The sequence below is a fragment of the Primulina eburnea genome, chromosome 15, assembly GCF_022965805.1.
Source record: "Primulina eburnea isolate SZY01 chromosome 15, ASM2296580v1, whole genome shotgun sequence".
NCBI lineage: Eukaryota > Viridiplantae > Streptophyta > Magnoliopsida > Lamiales > Gesneriaceae > Primulina > Primulina eburnea.
Genome location: NC_133115.1, coordinates 1,298,821 through 1,319,655, shown reverse-complemented (window position 1 = coordinate 1,319,655; position 20,835 = coordinate 1,298,821). Strand labels below are relative to the sequence as shown.

Here is a 20,835-nt window from a genome sequence, read left to right as displayed (position 1 = left end):
TTTTATAAATGAGAATGACTGGAGAATTTTATACACCAATGAATGAGAAAAAAAACGTGCATAGATAGTGGTTTAGTGGGTCAAAACATTATGAATTCGGTAGGTTAAGGCACTTTATGAGTAATTAGGATATAATTAAGGAATGATTTGAAGACTAATCAATAATTTTAACACGAGTGGGTCTCATGTGAGACCGTCTCACGGATCATAATCTGTGAGACGGGTCAACCCTACCCATATTCACAATAGAAAGTAATACTCTTAGCATAAAAAGTAATACTTTTTAATGGGTCACCCAAATAAGAGATCCATCTCACAAATATGACCCGTGAGACCGTCTCACACAAGTTTTTGTCTTTTAACACATGGGAAATCAATTCTCTAAGGCATAGTTTGGTACACATGATAGGATAAACATGTGATATATAATATAAGGATAAGTTAATGATAAATAAGATGTAGGATATTATATTTAATGTTTGGTATGATTTTAATAAGAGTGATTAAATTTATATATTAGATTGTAATGACAAAATTAACCTTATCATAATAAATTTTATAATTTCAAAGTTGTTGCTTGAGTTCATATTTTTTATCTGTTAATGTGTCGATAGTACTTGCATGATTTATTTATTTTTACCTAATTTTATATATTATGTAATATGATAATTGAACCCTTGATTTTTTGAGTCAAGTCAAATATCAATTTTTAAGGTTAATCGAGTGATAATAATAATTTTATTGAGATTTATAAAAATTATTTATATAATTATCTCGAATTCATTTATATAATTATCATATTATATAATATATAAAAATAAAAAAAATATTTATTTGATTTTAATTTCTACCTACTAGCATAGATTTATAAAAAAATCATTTATAAATTGAGGGTAATTAAGTCATTTGTAGTGTATTTTATCATTAAATTAAAATTATCACACCTTCTATTAGGGATATTTTATCCTTCTAAAAAATTATTTATCAAAGGCCCATGATATTATCATGAGCTTTTTAAAAAGGTACCTATCAATCCCTGCCTTATCTCATTTACCAAACTATGCCTAAATTGATAATATGACGTACAAATATAGATTTGAAAAACATAACCAACCAATATTTTTTCAAGAAATAAATATATTTTTATTTATTATATCGCAAATTGGATCACGTGTATCATAAATGCATCTGCTTGAAAAGAAGAGATGCCATTGTAAATTTTCAAATGATACATGACGTTTTAGTATTCAAGCATTTCTTCAGGGGATGTCGATTTAGTTTTACCCAAACAGGAAGAATTAAAGCGGTGGACAAGAACTGAAATGCATATAAAGTAAGAATCCACTCGCAGAACCAAACATAAATCAAACTAATCAGTAGCTAAAATGGGTATAGTTGTCCACTAGGAAGAATACAAGATTTGAAATCTTTATGTTCAAATGAGAACCAAATAAACACCTAAGAAATGCTTTAAAAATCACAAAATATAGCTATTTTTTCCTTTAATCCAGCTTCCTCCATAATCATTAGAGATAGGTTAATATCAACTTGTTCTTCGCATGCAAAAAGAACAGTGGGGCTTCAGAAAATAATATTGTTCAGTGGCATGGTTCTCACTTCCCACTAACAATGTAATAAGCACTTGCATGAAGATATAAACAGTGTTGGTTTTGGAAAGAAAATACCAGAAAAAATATTGCAAAATAATAAAGCATTAGATGTTAGCAAGAGAGATAGGATGCTTATATGTTAATATATGCTAAAAAGAAAAGGAAGAGAGTGCTATAAATCAACTAACATAAACTAGAGTGGAGGATCCCACCAGAGATGTTAGGCCTGCATTAAAAAACTTTAATGTATGAGATTATTTCGTCTGTGTCCACGGTTATATATTTGTGTATTGATCCTTTCACTTTGTGAACCAAAGCTAGAAGCTGCTGTTAAACTTCTGCCTCCTTTTCATCCTCTACCAATACACAGCACGAATCTCCACCTCTAACAATATACCGCGACAGAAAACAGTTTTAGCATCAGTAGATTTAACCATGCCCCTCTGTTCTGTAGTACCAAACCCAGAAAATGATGGCACTGAACTGGAGAAAGGCCTACCAAAGAAGCTGGAGACCTGCGACACGGCATATCTGGCTTACCCAGCTCAGAACAATTCACAGTCCTTTCTACAGCAGACTTTGTTTCCCATAAGTTTAAAGGTCTTTCCCCCACCCCCCACATACGTCTAGACAAACAAAAGTAGTTTCACACCGAGAATCACATGCACACATTAAAACAGACTCCAGCAAGCCACCAGCCTGCTTGCATTTTTTAAAAATGTTATAGGCAGTTGATAGGACAGAGTTGCAGAAAAAATATATATGTTAGTATGTCACTACTAACAAGTAATGGTTTGCTAGATGAAGATAAAAAATACTACGACCTTTCTTAACTTGGGAACGTATTAGCGACAGGTTACACCTGCTGAATATTCTTCTTGTGTTTCAGTTCAAAGAGATTGTTTACAAAGTTAACTATGAGAGGAAAGGAACTTGTTGTGGAGGAACGTCAAACTCTAAAGAGAAAGTCATACTAAATGGGATCACAGGGATGGTTTCACCAGGGGAGATACTAGCGATGCTAGGTCCATCAGGCAGTGGAAAAACCACACTTCTTACAGCCCTTGGAGGTCGTCTCTCTGGAAACTTGTCAGGCAAGATCACTTACAATGGCCAGCCTTTTTCAGGCTCCATACGACGTCGTACAGGATTTGTTGCACAGGATGATGTTCTATACCCACATCTTAGTGTGTTTGAAACTCTTTTATTTACTGCACTACTACGGCTACCCAAAAGTCTGACCAGAGAAGCAAAAGTACAGCATGTGGAGCATGTCATAACAGAACTGGGGTTAACTAGGTGTCATAATAGCATGATAGGAGGGCCACTTTTTAGAGGAATATCAGGAGGGGAGAAAAAAAGGGTGAGCATAGGTCAAGAAATGCTCATCAACCCAAGCTTATTATTACTAGATGAGCCTACTTCAGGCTTAGATTCCACCACAGCTCAACGAATTCTGAACACAGTCAAAGGACTTGCTAGTGGCGGTCGAACTGTTATAACCACCATTCATCAGCCCTCTAGCCGACTCTATCATATGTTTGATAAGGTAGTATTGCTCTCTGAAGGATGTCCGATTTACTATGGTCCTGCATCAACTGCCTTGCAGTATTTTTCTTCAATTGGGTTTTCAACACCCATAATTGTCAACCCGGCTGATCTATTGCTTGATCTTGCTAATGGTAATTAGAAAATCATGCTTTCCATAACAAGTATTTAGCACAAGCACATAGTTTATGATAAAGGACCTTCTCCCATTTATTCAACTTTCCTGCTCAAGAAGCATAAAGATGTCAATTACTCTATTCAAATTTTCATTCCGAAAATAATAAATGGAGTTTAACAAAATGAAACCCGCCCTCAGATTGTTTATATTTCAGTTGAGTATAATGACATCATACAGGCTGTTCTAATCTATCTAATAAATGTCTTTACTCTGGCTAGCCAGATATTATAATTATGAATTCAGACACTTGCATATTCTAGAATATCCATATGAGGAAAAAAAAGGGTTCTAATTTGTCATATTTCCAGGGATTGGACCAGATTTCCAGCAGGCTAGCAACCACAGCGATAACAGTCGGCCGCAAGATCCAGCATCTGTAAGAGAATTTCTCATCTCTGCTTATGAAAAGAACATTTCTACCAGGCTGAAAACTGAGTTGTGTAGTTCAGATGTAACTACCTACAACTACAATAAAGAAAACTCGACAAGCAAGTATCCACTCTTCTCCTTCAAAATCAGAGAACTTGCGCATTTTCGCAAGCTTTTAAGGCTCACGGTTTTCAAATGATGCAGGGGATGAAGTGAAATTCGAAAAATGGTGCACAACCTGGTGGCATCAATTTCATGTCCTACTGTTACGAGGACTTCGGGAGAGAAGATTTGAAGCCTTCAACAGGTTAAGAACCTTTCAAGTTCTAAGCGTGGCGATTCTTGGTGGTCTTCTATGGTGGCATACTCCACCGTCTCACATTGACGACCGTGTAAGCTTTTCAGCACCTCCATGTTTAAAGTAGAATTCTAGTTTCGAATATGCTAATTAAGAGTTAATTCATTGCAGATAGCCATGTTATCCTTTTTCTCTGTGTTTTGGGGCTTTTACCCACTTTACAATGCTGTTTTCACTTTTCCCCAAGAAAGGAACATGCTGAAGAAGGAAAGGTCATCTGGGATGTACCGCCTCTCCTCCTACTATCTAGCCAGAACAGTGGGAGATCTTCCTCTCGAACTTGGGCTGCCAACCATATTTACCTTCATCTTTTATTGGATGGGTGGCCTTAAACCTGACCCTGCCACCTTCATCTTCTCCCTTCTAATTGTTCTTTTAAGCGTCCTTGTTTCCCAAAGTCTCGGATTGGCGTTTGGCGCCATACTCATGGACGTAAAACAAGCTGCAACTTTAGCCTCAGTTACAACTTTGGTATTCCTTATTGCCGGAGGATACTACGTCAGACAAATCCCTCCATTCATGGTCTGGCTAAAATATCTGAGCTACAGCTATTACTTTTATAAGCTGCTTCTTGGGATTCAGTACAATGAGAATGACTACTATGAGTGCGCAAATGGGGTCTATTGCCGAGTCGCAGATCATCCTGCCATCAAATCTGTTGGTTTGAGCCATCTGTGGACGGACATTTTCATCATGGTGCTGATGTTGGTGGGATACAGATTTATGGCATACCTAGCTTTGCACCGATTGCGATGATGGATGCTTAACCATTCGCAAGCAAAAGTGTTTTTATAAGTTCATTATTTCTTCAACTGAGGAGTGGATTTTGTTCGTTCAAATTTTCCATGGCCAGGTTTTAATTACAGCGCACTGCTAAAACTGAAATGTATTAACCTTTGGAAGCGGTTGATTTAACCTTATAAGGTAGGGGACCTATTTTGTCTAACAAAATCGATAAATACCGTATGTGACAGAAAATTTGTGTCTTATCATAATTAAGTATTGTGCGAAATGTTACGATATTTCAGATAACATACAGCGGAATATTAATATTTGTAATACAAATTGATTTTAAATAAGTATGATAGACAAGATTAAATTTGCAGAAGTATAAAAACTTGCGCGGTGCCTCAGGACAAATATTAATCACTATAAAACCAATGAGTTTACACAGAAACAATACTAATAGTGGTTACTAATAAAATCAATTTCCTCAAAATTTTGAGAAAATAAAATGCTTTCTAAACAACTAACAACACTAGTAATCAAGAAAGCAAAAACGTGATGCCAAAAACTGAAGCAACAAAAACAAATCTTCAGCCAACTCCTTCATAGATGTCTCCAACAATCACGGCAACACATGCAACAACACTTCTTCGATCAACAACGACATTGTGAATTAATTTTCTCTGAAAAGTTTGTGTCGTGCAAAATACGTGAATAATCAATCCAAGAGCCCCCAACAATGTACTTGTTTCTCTTATTTATAAACTTCATCTCTCCTAGAGTTTATCTTCATAAGGAAACATATTATACAAGGAAAATAGGAGTTTAATTAGGTACAAACTCCTTTTGAACATTGATATCATATCATGATAATATTTGTATAATTATCTCATTATCTAGAAAGACAAAATATCATTCAATATTATGCGCAATCAATTCAACAAGAAAAAGATAATATTAGGGAAATAAATTAAATTAGAAAATTATATTTCTCTTCAAACCTATATATATACTAGAAAAGTTTGCAGCTAACTGCGGAAATTGTGTCTAAAATTTAGATAATATTTAAAGTTGTTCTAATAAGGCGCATTTATCCACTTAAACGACCAAATCATTAAAAAAAATAAAAAATCATGACCATAAGTTGTGACGTCCCCTCATTCTACATGGAGTGAGTTTCATGTGAGACCATCTCACGGATCCTAATCTGTGAGACGGGTCAACCCTACCCATATTCACAATAAAAAGTAATAGTCTTAGGATAAAAAATAATATTTTTTCATGGATAACTCAAATAAGATATACGTCTCACAAATACGATCCGTGAGACCGTCTCACACAAGTTTTTGCCTTCTACATGACATACTTTGCAATCTAGTTCTTGCTTATTTTAACTACTTCTTGTGTAGTTGGTTATAATATTCTATTTCACTTTTTTGGTGTAATCAGAACGCTCAGTCTAAATAAATACTTATCAAATATTTTTATTAAAACAATTTTACAATTTTTTATAAAATATTTACATTAAGGCGTTAGGAGAATTATTTTATACAAATGTTTTTTCTGTTCAAAATGTATTTATACAACTATTTAAAAAAATGAGTTTATAGTTAACAATAATGATGAAGGTTTTTGGACTGTTATTCTATACAAACATACAACATCTATTATGACCTTCTTTTTATTCCATCTGTGATACGCGTTTATCTGATATGCTCGTATTTTGCTTCTCTATCACATGCATTTTTTTTTCCCATTGTTGTTATTCATTGATCTTTCTTTTCTGCTGGATATATATTTTGTTATCGAATGGTTTGTTGGTTTTTCACGGCTGTCTATGTGACTGCAAAGAAAATGTGTTTTTAGTTATCATAGGTGTCTATTGACGACTAAAAGTATGAATGAGCAATGTTCTCTTCAACATTATAACCAAGGAATGTTTTCACAACTTTCTCAAACATCGTGATCCTAGTTATATAATTTTTATATATCTTATAAATATTGTTAACCTAAATATGCAAGGTTAAATAAATTTTTAATAATTATTCTCCATTACTTGAGGTAAAAAATTGTTTGGTGCAATAATTGTCCCTGCTTGGTAGAGCGATTGAACCGTGGTGCTTGAGCTGCTGTGCGGTTTAAAAGATTTGTGTTGCACCATTACTACTAGCTATAGCTTTTGGTAAAACGGCAAGCGCTTGGTCCTACAATTGGTATCAGAGCCAAGGTCACGGGTTCGATTTCTATTGATTGCATGGAGTGCAATTATTGAGAGGGAGATTGTTCTGTGCAATAATTATCCCTGCTTGGTAGAACGATCAAACCATGGTGCTTGAGCTGCTGTGCGGTTTAAAAGATTTCAGTTGCACCATTACTACTAGCGTTCTGTCCTACAAAAATTATTGAAATCTCTTCAAATAAAATTAATTTGGAACTATATTCACAATTAATTTGACGCAATTCATGCAACACAATCAGCAATAAAGAGCGATTATGTTGGTTTTAAAAGGAATTTATTTAAAACAATAATTTTTATATATCAATAACTTTTATATATCTTTGTACTTACATAATTACTAAATACTCTTTGGATTAAAGAGAATAAATCAATGAATTGTTAGCGGTTAATTTGAGTAATACTTACTATATTTAAATGTGTGAAAATATATGGTAAGGGATTGTAATTGGTATTTTATGATATGATAATAAGCCCAATATAATTTACTTTTAAAAACAATGATAAGGTATATATTATGTTATTATTATATTTTTATTTTTTTAATAAGGGAATCCGCTGTCACAATTTTTGGTGAAATGTTATTATATTTTATTTTTTAATGAGACAACCCTCAACCGCGATATTTTGTGTATTCTAGGTAAATCCTAGGGTCAACTCAATAACTTTCAAACACCGGGTAAACAACACTGGACGAATCATGTGTGACAGGCTCAAATTGAGAATGCAGAAGGCAGGGATGATTTGAACTCGTGACCTCTCGATACAGTTCAATCATATTCATATCTTCTCAACTACCCATGATATATATTATGTTATTATAATTGTACATAATGAGATTAAAGTTTATGTGAAAAATCAATTGACATGTCATGATATCCCTCCATATCTTTCTTTTGATGATGTGAAAACTCGTAGTCATTATCTTCCGATTCTAACTGAGTAGATCGAGTTAATGCAATACCCTGTAAACCAAACTAGCCAAGTAAACCATTCTAGACAAGCCTTATGCGACAGAATCATTCGAGAAGATATAAGTGGGGGAAATGAACTTTTAACTATTGATCAAATGTTCACATACTCCACCAACTCGAATATCGCTTTAGGTCCGTCCCCCATATGAAAATTTCTAGAGTGACAGATAGATCATTCAATTCAAGCCCTTTTTTCATTCGAAAAATTCTGACCCTCGATCGGAATTGTTTGTGAGTTCCAAACAAATATAATAGTTTAACTTAATTGGGATTAATAAAATACAAATTTAAAGTGAAAATCCACTCAGCCATCTCTCTCGATTAAAAAAGCTCGTGTGTGTTTTTCTTTTTCAATTCAAAATGAAAATAAAAAATAATATTATTATATAAATATCCTGAATTGTATTGTATTGTTTCTTTAAACGTGACAGATAACATTAAATTACAATTTCGAGAAATTTCTTTTTATGTTTTTATTTAACGTGAATAGTTTATTTAAGTATAATATTTCGCAACATAGGGTTTATGTTTTTTAAAATATAGTCATACTAATTTGTATTAATAATAATGGTGACGATTAAACTACACACGAAGATATTCTACGCATATTACACAATCGTCTTAACAATCTCACCACTCATCCATAAAAAACCCAAAATGATTTTTTTGGCAATTTGATAATGAAATATTTAAATTCAAATGGAGAAAAATGTTAATATCTCTAACCTTAGATACGGATATGCATAAAACGAATATGTTTATAATTATTTCATAAAGATATATTCGTGTATATGATTAGATTTATTATTTTTATTTAATAATTTTGTACATTATTTATTATTATTATAGATTTACAATTTGATCTCCTATTTTAAAAAAATAATAATCAATAAATCCATATCGCGATAATTAAATATATGTTTTTATCTGGAATAAATATATGATATTTCAAAATTAAATGTTATAGATATGATATTAATATAATTTTTGAGCACACAAACATGTATACATTTTTTTGATATTAATGACATGTTTTTTTCTGATGAAATTTCTGTTGGTCCCACGTGCGGAATTTGAGATAATAAAACCCAAAAATAAAGAATAAAATGGACACCGAGATTTACGTGGAAAACCCCTAAAAATTATTAGGGTAAAAACCACGGGCAAGATGAAAAGAATTCCACTATAATATTTTGTGGTGTACAACTCACTCACTGTGTTTCCAAAGAGAACACACACTCTCTTAATACAGGAGAACAAACACCTCACAAATATTATAGAACTAAGCACTCAAATGCTTATAAGATGAGAGAAAACTCAAAGAAGGGATGATTTCAGAATGAAGAGGGGAGCTCTATTTATAGAGCTCCTTGACCGTGTGAACACGCGTTAAAAACGCGTATTCAAATTCCGTTTCAAATTTGCTCGGCCAACCCACGTTTTTCATTCAGCATACATTTATTGCATTGGTTGGATTGGTCTCCTTCCCCTCAATTATTTGCCGACAATTTCGGTACAACACCTTGAAAATCTAGTATTAATATATGATGTTTTCAATATTAAATATTTCAAATTTGATACTAATCTATGATTTTTGAGTACCCAAATATGTATAATTTTGGTAATAATGACTCATCTTTTTTCGGATGAGTATTGATAAAAAAAATATAAAATATGTGGTACTAATATATGATATTTCATTATAAAATATTTCAGTTCGCGTACTAATATATGATATTTGAGCATACAAACAAGTGTACAAAAAATTGATATTTATAGTTGTTTCAATTTTATATACTCAAAATTTTATCTTTATTATCATATATAAAACAATTTATTTTACAATATCATATATATGGTCAGATTTTCAATATTTTGTACTGAATTTTATCTGAAAAATAATTGTAGGCACATGAAGCGCAAAATAATTTTTGTGCGAATCAAATACTGCAGAAAATTTTTTGATCCCACAAAGACTGAATACATATTTAACTATTTTATTAAGATTTATAAACATGTATTCTTATTTTAAACGTGTTTTATATTATTTTATTAATTAAAACAATTACAATATAATATCACAAGGTAACTCGATTATGAGACCTTTTGATATAATATAAAAAAATAGATGTTGAAGATGTATTCCATAAAATTAATTTTTTGACAAAAAAATTTGTAAAATAACTTTCATCAACTATTTTTTTAAAAGAATGATGTGTATTTGAAATAGACTTTAAAAGATAATTTCTTTTAAAAAAAAAAGTTGAACAAAGTTTTTTAAAAAATATTTTTTACAGTATCATAAATTTTTTTAATCGTAAATAATATCCATCTTAATCATTACTAGTATATCGATGTACAAGTTATATACTTATATAATTTTTTATTTATCTGATTTATATTTAAATAAAAAATCAAAATATAATTATAAAAAACAACGAGTTAATATATAATTTTTTATTTATCTTATTTATATTTAAATAAAAAATCAAAATATAATTATAAAAAACAACGAGAAATTAACGTGTAATTCTGACATAAAACAATTTTGATAAATTTATATATCCACTGAAGAGATGACGGTCATGTCCTCAAAATTAGAATAGAATAGATACAAAAAAAAAAACGAAGTAATTGTGTGTATTCCGATTCGATTATGGAAGATGAGCAGGGAGGAGGGTTTAGATTGGGGAAGAAAACAGAGGGGGAAGTTGATTACAGGACAAAGTCCGGTACGGCATGGTCACACAACTTCCTCAATCAGAAGCCGTGGCATCCGCTCTCTTACCCCAATCAGCGCCGCAAATGGATCGCTGAGCAGACTCACGCGGAGAAGCAGCGCCGTGCCGAAGAGGTTTCCCGCGAGGTTCGTGCGTATGCGCTCATTCTGATGTTGGATTGTTTCTTTTTTGGCGGTTTTAATGTAGTTTGAAATTAGGGTTTTAAATTGAATTGTGAAAGTGTGTCATGAAACATTGATATGTTGTAATGACCGAGGAAATATCATAGCAAATTGATCAATTTTTTTCTTGAACAGTATGCACAGGAGCAGGAGTTTCTCAGGCAAACTGCGCTCATTTCTCAGAAAGAGAAAGAAAAGGTAACTTTAAATTATTACTGAAGCACATAACTTGGTGTAAAAACGAGAATTTTATGCTATCGAATTTTCGTTTACTCGTTGTGCAGTTGGAGATGATGAAAGCTGTGAGCTTTATGTATGTGAAACCTCCTGGTTACAATGCAGAAAGTGCTAAAGCTGCTGAGGTTGCTGACGAGAAGAAAAATCACGAACAGGATCCATCTCTTGATGCCGCCTCATCTTCAATGTAATAGTTTGGCCCAATGTTTGTATACCATGCACGCGATAGATAGCTCCCTATCATGTTGAATGTATCCATCTTATTATTTTTGTTTTAAGAATTAAGCTGTTTCTTAGTAATGCTTCTGATTTTTGTTGTGAGAATTAAATTGTTTCTTAGTCATGCTTCTGATGTTGAGATACAAAAGTTAATCCCACGCCTGTGCTAGGAATGTGGAAACTAAACCCTCTACTGTGGAGAAAAAGAAATCAAGGCCAAAAGACCTATATGGGCGTGCATTACCTACAGAAGAACAATTTGAAGTCCTTAAAAATGCTCCAAGGTTTGTTTGCATGCTTCTCCTTCTGTAGGGGCTGTTATGTGGCAGAATCGCTCGATAATTGTGTGATTTTTAGACCGTTATATTGTGAGATCCCTTCTTTACTACTTAAAACAAAAATGTCATCCTCGTCCAGGTTAGAAACTGGTGTTTTAGTCAGGGCGAAGCCATTTGGAGTTGAGATCCGCAATGTGAAATGTCTTAGATGTGGTAACTTCGGCCACCAGAGTGGTGATCGTGAATGCCCACTGAAGGATGCTATAATGCCAAATGAGGAGAGTCGATTGAAAAGGGACGATCCATTAACAACTATCATTGCTCAAACTGAATTTAGTGAGGTAAATTTTTAATTTCGTGCTTTACTTGTATTATGCCTTAATGTAAATATATTAATTCCGAACTGGTTGATTAAGTAGCAACTATGATTTTTTCTATCAGACATAGATGCTAGATTGGTTTGAAAGTCTATCTATACACACAATATCAGACAGTGTTCACGTTTACTTAACTGCAGCATATGATTAGGCACATTCAGACTAAGAATCTAGCTTGGCCCTTGCTTACATGATATCACGAGTATGCATTAGGTCTTATGCCGGTTGATCAAAATTGAATCTTCAAAATGATAGGTAGATGACGTTCTGCATCCTAGTTCTTTTGAACTTTACGAAATTGTATAGCAAGAGTTTTGAATTTATGAATGGCCTAAATAGTTTCTTATACAGTTATCTGCCTCAGGTTGCAGTTTCACGTTTCTATGTTCTTATCTTTTTGCTGTTCCTTGAGGTACATTCAAAAAGTACTTGGGTTTAAGAAATCGAAGCCAGACAAAAATGAAGTTCATGTTTGTTTCAGCTTCATTTTTTAGCTTCTGGAATTTTGTAACTGTTTTTGCTATTATTTTAATTATAGCTTGCTCAGTTGTAGTTCCATAAATTAGTCTCTCTCGGTGTCTAATTTTTTTGAGCTCCACCACAGCCTCTGAAGTGGGAATTGAAACAGAAGCCGGGAATGAGTCCTCCACACGGAGGGTTCAACCCTGATGATCCCAATCAGCAGATAGTTGCAGAGGACATATTTGATGAGTATGGAGGTGATGTTTTTTAAATCCAGTCCATCCACCTAGTGATGATCATTTTCAAGGTTCGGTAATGCTAATTTTATCATTTAACATGCAGGGTTCCTTGGAGAAGCCAGCATACCTGATTTGCTAACCAACTTCTCCTCAAGAAAAGCCAAGAAAAAGTCTAGCAAGAGCAAACATAGAAGGTCATTGCCAGTAAGTGCTGAATTAAGCGACGATCACGGCAGTAGACCTTCTTCTGGCGATGCTAAACGGAAGAGACCAAAGGAGAAGAGACACAAGAGAAAGAAGCAACAGCATTTGGAATTAAGTTCACCAGAAAACTCAGAAGATGGCAGGCATCAAAAGAGGAGACGCAGGCACAAGTCTCATCATTCAAGTTCTTCAGAGGCTTCAGATTCTGATGAGCAGCATAGAGCTAAACAGAGTCGGCATCTAGACCGGCACCGACATAGACACCAGCATCAACATCACTGTCACCATCACCGGCGTCATCATTTGGGTTCATCCTCAGATTAATCTCTTGAATTGCAAATGGAGGAGGAGAGAAATCTATTAAATATATGCAAATTTTATGTACCTTTTGTCTTATTAAAAGATCTTTACGGGCATAAAATATACAAAATAGTTTTCCCCCACCTCTAGTCTTGGACGCAGAATTTGTGTTAACTTCAAGTTGCGATCTCTAATGGATTGTAATAATTGTGGCTAAACAAGTTCGCTGTTGATTTCCATGTTTTTAAACCAGCAAAAAAAAAAAAGATGAAACAATCAATTAATCTAATTAATCATGGAGTGTTGGTAATAGTTGCCACGTAAAAAGGAAAAACAGAACCAAGAAAATAGAACTAAACAGTGGGAAACAGCATAATAATTAAAAATCGAATAAGAAAAATAAAAAAATAATTAAAGAATTTGTGTTAAGTATTTTTGTGGGTACGAAATCATAGGATACAATTATTTTAAAATCTAAATTAATTATATTTTAATTTATAATAATAAGAGAGCACTTTCATGAAAGGATTAAGAATACATATTCTGAATTTATTTCAAAAATATTATTAGTATGTTATGAAATTGGGAATGCAAATTCCCTTGGGAAATTATATTCACATTTATTTTTTAAAATACCAGCAATACCCATGACAACAACAGTACTAATATAATTCTTGAACAGAAATTGCAAATATAATTCTTTAAACTAATCATTACTTTTGTTTTTGTTTTTTGTTTTTTTACAAATTTGTTATTTTTGTTTTAATTTTAATTTTTTCTTATTTTCATTTTTCGATTCAAGTGATATTGCATTCTTATATTTTAATATTTTATTCCATATATTCTTATATTTTTATTATAACTTTACAAAAATCAAATTTTTTAAGATAAATCACATTATCTTATATAAAGTTATTTATATATTTTAAAAAAATTTATTTATCAAAATAGTTAATCTATTTGTGTGCAAATAATCTTCACAATAAAAAAAAGGATCAAAAGTTAATTTTGAAATTTAGTGTATATCTACATCCATCAAATGAATATTGTTGAGCCGGACTTAAACACCATATGACCGAATCTTCACAAATAGTACTGAAAACTTTTAAGTACAAAAATGATCATAGAACTGATCTGATAATGAATTATTTGGGTGAGCTAACTTTTGGTTGGGATTTAAAATCTTTATCGAGAGATTATCAGTTTATTTTGTACGATTGAAAGTCAAAACCGTGTCTTGGTTCAAGCCAATTGATTTATTTATACCTTCAATCGGCAACAGTAACCTGTTCAAAATATTATCGTGCATGCATGTGGATGTCTTTGTTGCCATGTCGTCATCTTTTCTGATATATTCAGAATTCTGACCGCTTCTTTGAACTTTAATTTTTGATCGATGAAAAACGGAAAGTTTAAACAGTCGAATCTGATCCTTAATCACTAATTGAACTGATTTACTATAAAGTGAAAAGATTTTATACGAAATGATAGATATTCGGTGGATCTAAATTATTCGACCACGAATCAATTTAGCTCACGATATCTTTCATACAAATTTATCAGTTAGGTTATTAATCAGTTAGAATATTGAGTTTGGTTTACTTCTAAAATTTAGTTTGGTTCTAATCACCAAAAATAAAATATTCAACATAATGCATAGTTATGTAACCATTAAATTAATTAATTCAATTAAAAAATTATCAATTATTAACTAAGAGTGAGGAAAAAATACAAAGTGATGCATCGATATATCAATTAAATAAATTAATTTTGTTTAACGTGAAGTTAAAAAATAATAATTACGAAGCTCTAATCACAAATTTATATCTTTATTTAATTTGAAGTTTAAAAAATTAAAAAGATACATTAATCATATATAAGTCAATCAAACTAACAAACATTAGAGCAACATTATATAATTATGTTCATCTTAATAAGTCGGAAAAATCACAATACACTATTATTATTATTGTTACAAAAAATGAAAAAACTAAAATAATTCATATCGTCGTGACGTCATCGTGACGTCGCAGTTATTTCAAATACAATAAAATACCAACATTCACAAACATCTTTGAAAGCAGCGAAAGCGTCTTTTTATCTATCATCAAATAATGCGATTTCATCGAATATCGTCCTGGAACCCTAACCCAATTTTCTTTTGCCTGTCGTGTGCCACCAGAATATTAGCACGTTCCCTCTTTACTTCTGTCATCCACGGGGTAACTCCAGTTCTTCTTTGATTGTACGCAATTCCTTTTGTTACTTTAATTGTTTGGTTTTTGAAGTTTTGATTTCAATTTTGTTTTTGTTTTTGTTCTTGTAATTTGGCCAGTGATCAATCGAAGATATACAGAGAGGGATGGCGGATCAGAAACTGACGCGTATCGCTATAGTGAGCTCCGATAAGTGCAAGCCGAAAAAATGTCGCCAGGAGTGCAAAAAAAGCTGCCCTGTTGTCAAAACCGGTAATTTTTTCTCCTTTTCTGAGGTTGATTTTTATGCATGGTTTATGTTGTGGTTATTGTGGGATATTGATCGAAAGTGTATTTTCTGGGTTTTGTTCAGTTTTGTATTTGGCTTGGAGGGTTTTATATATCCTGTGGTGATGATGGATATTTATATTGAGGGTAATAATTCATGTGGCTTTGTGACTTTTAACAGCATCATCATGATGCACTTTTTCTTGTGGATTAGCTCAAAATTTTAATAAGGTGAGTAGGTGAGGATGTGGATTGTGGAGCATTCTCTTGGGAAAGGATAGGTCTGCTTTAAAGTTTGTGGACAATGTTTTTCATTTATTTTTGAATTTTCCTCCAAATACATTGCCGTATCTAATGTGATTATATTTCCTTCTAATTGGATTGAACATAAAACCTTTACCGGCTCGGGCTCGGGCTCGGGCTCGGGCTCCGGCTCCGGATCTGGATCCTGCTCCCTTATTGAGTGTAACCCAATCATGCATCAGTAATTAGCTTTGAATAGGTTTCTCTAAACAACAATGAGGGGCATAATTATTGCCCAGAGTCAACTGTCACGCGATATACTTACCATTATTTCATGTATGCTGGCTGCATTTGGCTCATAGAAATAATTGTTATCAAAACCTTTCATATGTGGATTTATAACCTCTCCATGCGTATTACTTTATCTATTTATACGTCATTTATATATCTCAGCTAATTTGTTGTTTGGCTGTTTGCAATATAAATCGATTATTATGTCTTCATAACTGCATTTGCCTGCCTGCCCATTGTCCCTCGGCCCCCAAAGTTTATTCTCTGGGTGAAATCTGTACGCTTGAATGTGGACTACTTTCCCTCAATTATGAAAAACGGTTGCAGTGTCTGGGATGCTTGTTTCTGCACACAGAGCATCAAGATTTGGCTATATAGTAGTCAAAAGAGAGAAAAATATTTCAGAATTTTTACAATTTAATTCTGATTTCCACCAATCCAGCTTTAGAGACGTGTTAAACTACTATACCAAAAGCTACTCTAATGAATTGATTTTTATTTTTGTTGCATGGATTTGTAGTTCTTTGCCTGTATTTATGATATTCTCTATAATTGCAGGCAAACTTTGCATTGAGGTGACTCCTGCATCGAAGATTGCTTTCATCTCTGAGGAGTTGTGTATTGGGTGTGGTATATGTGTGAAGGTCTGTCCAGTGAGAGGACCATTTCTTTGCCTTAGTGTTAAATTTTCAAGCTCCCCAACTCACAAAATGTTTGACTTGCTATCTAGAAATGTCCATTCGAAGCCATCCAGATTATCAATCTGCCAAAAGACCTCGATAAGGATACCACACATCGTTATGGTCCCAACACCTTTAAATTGCATAGGTTTGACCTTGTTGCTGTTACCCTCAGTATATGGCTTTTGGCTATTACTTGCTAACCTTCTAATTTTTTTTTACATAGATTACCTGTTCCAAGACCTGGTCAAGTTCTTGGCTTGGTTGGAACTAATGGCATTGGAAAATCAACTGCTCTGAAAGTTTTGGCTGGCAAATTGAAGCCTAACTTGGGACGCTTTAATGTAAGGCATTTAACTTTTTTTAATTTTTTCCATCGGAGGTTAATTTGTTTCTCAATGCTTCTCGTGTAAAATTGTCTTGCAGAACCCTCCTGATTGGCAGGAAATTTTGACATACTTTCGAGGATCTGAGCTGCAAAATTATTTTACGCGTATCCTTGAAGATAATTTGAAGGTAATTTCTGATTAAAAAGAAATTGCTGTCGAGATAAGAGATGCCATGTTTGTGTTTTAGTTAGAAATTCTGCAGAAATTGGCTGCTTCTATTTTGAAGTTTGTTTACGGAGTGATTTTGACGCTGCTTGAGTCACTACATTGTTCAAAACTTTTGAAATGATCTCTGCTTTTGTTGAATTCAGGAAAATATCTCTTGGCCGGTGATAATCCTATAGGAATGTAGCCTACATAATTACCTTGATAGTTTGTGACGGCACATTGATTTCTTAATATCATTGTATGCATTTAGTCTCTTCTGATTGCCTGATTTATATAAAATGGTTAGTCGGAGTTTTATTTTATTTCTTACGGAAAATAGTGACAAGTCCTGTTGTAACGGAGACTGTTGAAGTTCAGTTTTTATTATAATTGACTTGTCATGTTCTAGCCTTTTGACTTGTGAATTTAAATCTCATTTCTTTCTTCCAAGTTGTGACACCTTTCTTACTATTGATGGTTGCTTTTCTTCTTCTTTTCCAATTTTTTTTATTCATTTTTCAGGCAATCATCAAGCCACAATATGTGGACCACATACCGAAAGCTGTTCAAGGGAATGTTGGGCAAGTTCTTACTCAGAAAGACGAGAGAGATGTAAAAGAAGAACTTTGTGTTGATCTTGAGCTGACTCAGGTTATGGACCGCAATGTGGGAGATTTATCTGGTGGAGAGCTTCAGAGATTTGCTATAGCTGTTGTTGCTATACAGAATGCTGAGATTTATATGTTTGATGAGCCCTCAAGTTATCTTGATGTGAAGCAGAGGCTCAAAGCTGCTCAAGTTATCAGATCTTTGCTCCGACCCAACAGGTTTCATGACATTTCTGTTTGTACTCTTGTTTAGTAATCAGAGTTCACCCTTCTCTGTTACGAGACCTTACACTAAAAATATTTTACTTCTCAGTTATGTCATTGTTGTGGAGCATGATCTTAGTGTACTTGATTATTTATCGGACTTCATCTGCTGCCTTTATGGGAGGCCTGGTGTATATGGGGTTGTAACACTCCCGTTCTCCGTCAGAGAGGGAATCAATATATTTCTGGCTGGATTTGTCCCAACAGAGAATCTAAGATTTCGGGATGAATCTCTTACTTTTAGGGTAACTTGTAATAATTCATTTGAATATATAGCTCGTAACAGGAATTCTGGTGTTGAGTAAGATTGCGTTAGTACGTTTCTTTTCCTCTCAGGTTGCAGAAACTCCCCAGGAAAGTGCCGAGGAAATCGAGACATACGCGAGGTATAAGTATCCAACCATGACTAAAACTCAGGGTAATTTTCAACTTAAGGTTGTGGAAGGGGAGTTCACTGATTCTCAAATCATTGTCATGCTTGGCGAAAACGGGACAGGGAAGACAACGTTCATTAGGATGCTGGTAAATTAATTTATCGGCCTTATTGTTTGTGTGATGATATGGTCATTTTTCGCTAAAATTTGTAGCCATTTGAATTGCAGGCCGGTCTTTTGAAACCTGACTCAGTAGAAGGCTCAGATGTAGAGATTCCAGAATTCAATGTTTCTTACAAGCCACAGAAGATCAGTCCGAAATTCCAATCTACTGTTAGAATACTGTTACATCAAAAAATACGTGATTCTTATATGCATCCGCAGTTCGTATCAGATGTGATGAAGCCTCTCCTAATTGAGCAACTAATGGATCAAGAAGTCGTGAATCTTTCTGGTGGAGAATTGCAAAGAGTTGCTTTGACCCTCTGCCTTGGAAAGGTTATTTTTTGCCTGCATGTACTTATTTATTTATATTTTTGTAAGCGAGTTGTCTTTGCTTGATAAGATAGTAGATATCATATGAAATATCTGCAGGAAATCCATCATGTTGCTTTGGTCCTCTTTAACATATTCTTTAAGATCTTTTTCTCGGCCTTTCAATTTTGATAAATGTCAGAAAATGCTGAGATTAAGTTGTATTGAATGTATACAACATTTTTACTTTTGTGCTTCATACGTGTGCTTGTTTGTGTATGGTTTTACCGAATCATCGCCACCATGACCTTTAGGGCCTGACCAATTGGCCCTCCCCCAACCCAAAAAATTGAATTTATTTTATTTTAAAAGTTCAAAGTTGGGCTCCCAATATGATTGGGTCACCCCAGTCCCCGGAATTACTGCATCCACAGTGACACATCATCTGATTTATGATATATGATTTGCCTTTTTGGGTTTGCTTGCAGCCTGCCGACATATATTTAATAGATGAACCGAGTGCATATCTAGACTCTGAGCAGCGTATTGTTGCTTCAAAAGTCATTAAGAGATTTATACTTCATGCAAAGAAGACCGCATTTGTTGTCGAGCACGACTTCATAATGGCAACATACCTTGCTGACAGGGTTATTGTGTACGAGGGTAAGCCATCCATAGATTGCATTGCCAATTCGCCTCAATCTTTGCTGACAGGAATGAACCTATTCTTATCTGTAAGCCCCTAAACTTTACTACTAATTCGGTCTCCATGAAATTTCATTCTTCAATTTGTACATCCAATTCTAACCACCAATGACAATGTGTCTTACTACTGTATGCAGCATCTGGACATTACTTTTAGACGAGATCCGACTAATTATCGTCCAAGAATCAACAAACTGGACTCGACCAAGGACCGGGAACAGAAGTCTGCAGGATCATATTATTATTTGGACGACTAATTCCAATATAATATCCTCTCTAAAAGTGGTTTTCGGTTACCACTTTTACCGTCTGGGTGATATTAACTAGTGTTCCAAGTCCATCTTAAGGTGGCAAATCTTAGCAACGAAAAAAGGGTTTCAACATCTGGTGGCTAAAAGTGACTGAATGAATATGTTTGAAGAAAAGGCGATTTTTAGAGGTAAAATTGATTACCCATACGAGATGAGTTTGCTCTTATTGATTTCCAGTTTTGGCCATTTTAATTGTCTTATTGTTAGGCTTTGCTTTTCCTTTTTTTTTTTGGTAATTTAAATTTGCGAGTCGACCATTGTATCGTACCTTGTGCGTTTTTTTGACGTGGAATTTATAGTTTAATTGGATCATAAGTTGGGGAAGGACGGGTGTGGATTTATGTACATTTTTTTGGGTTATTTCGGTTGGCAAACTCAGATGACGTACAGACAAAATTGGATATTATTGTAGGATCTCACATTTATCATTTTATTTATTTAAATTGAAGACGATAGTGCAGCAATTCAACATGAGTTCAAGTGCCGCACGTGTTGTTTGTTCTTTCAGTAGAGATTACAATAATCGTTTTCTCAATAATTGCATTCTTTATCATCAATAAAAATCGAACACTCGACATTAACAACATTAACAACGATGCTTTGTTATAAGGTCATTTGTTTTTTTACAAAAAATTGTCGCTGATAGTGA

At 33.6% G+C, this 20,835-nt stretch overlaps 3 protein-coding genes across 4 annotated transcripts; all 3 read left to right on the top strand.

The window, feature by feature from the left end:
* Window positions 1-1,838: 1,838 nt before the first annotated feature.
* Window positions 1,839-4,875, top strand: LOC140814477 (ABC transporter G family member 14-like). Of its 2 annotated transcripts, none has more exons than XM_073173482.1 (5): window positions 1,839-2,210; window positions 2,500-3,292; window positions 3,645-3,824; window positions 3,886-4,097; window positions 4,175-4,875. In XM_073173482.1, the coding sequence occupies exons 1-5, from the start codon at window positions 2,046-2,048 to the stop codon at window positions 4,817-4,819; spliced, it is 1,995 nt and encodes a 664-aa protein (XP_073029583.1). In that variant the 5' UTR covers window positions 1,839-2,045; the 3' UTR covers window positions 4,820-4,875. The 2 variants fall into 2 exon arrangements, with proteins under 2 accessions (XP_073029583.1, XP_073029582.1); XM_073173481.1 differs by having other exon boundaries at window positions 1,842-2,210; window positions 3,910-4,097.
* Window positions 4,876-10,603: 5,728 nt separating this feature from the next.
* LOC140815032 (uncharacterized zinc finger CCHC domain-containing protein At4g19190-like) lies at window positions 10,604-13,446 on the top strand. The gene is made up of 7 exons (XM_073174136.1): window positions 10,604-10,865; window positions 11,037-11,099; window positions 11,186-11,325; window positions 11,528-11,641; window positions 11,775-11,976; window positions 12,617-12,731; window positions 12,817-13,446. Exons 1-7 carry the CDS (start codon window positions 10,656-10,658, stop codon window positions 13,239-13,241), a joined length of 1,269 nt encoding a protein of 422 aa, XP_073030237.1. The 5' UTR covers window positions 10,604-10,655; the 3' UTR covers window positions 13,242-13,446.
* Window positions 13,447-15,290: 1,844 nt separating this feature from the next.
* On the top strand, window positions 15,291-20,431 carry LOC140814267 (ABC transporter E family member 2). Its single transcript, XM_073173199.1, has 12 exons — window positions 15,291-15,439; window positions 15,553-15,685; window positions 16,793-16,878; window positions 16,965-17,062; window positions 17,141-17,258; window positions 17,341-17,430; window positions 17,973-18,277; window positions 18,372-18,567; window positions 18,659-18,844; window positions 18,925-19,194; window positions 19,659-19,904; window positions 20,013-20,431. Exons 2-12 carry the CDS (start codon window positions 15,580-15,582, stop codon window positions 20,130-20,132), a joined length of 1,821 nt encoding a protein of 606 aa, XP_073029300.1. The 5' UTR covers window positions 15,291-15,439; window positions 15,553-15,579; the 3' UTR covers window positions 20,133-20,431.
* The last annotated feature ends 404 nt before the right edge of the window (window positions 20,432-20,835 follow it).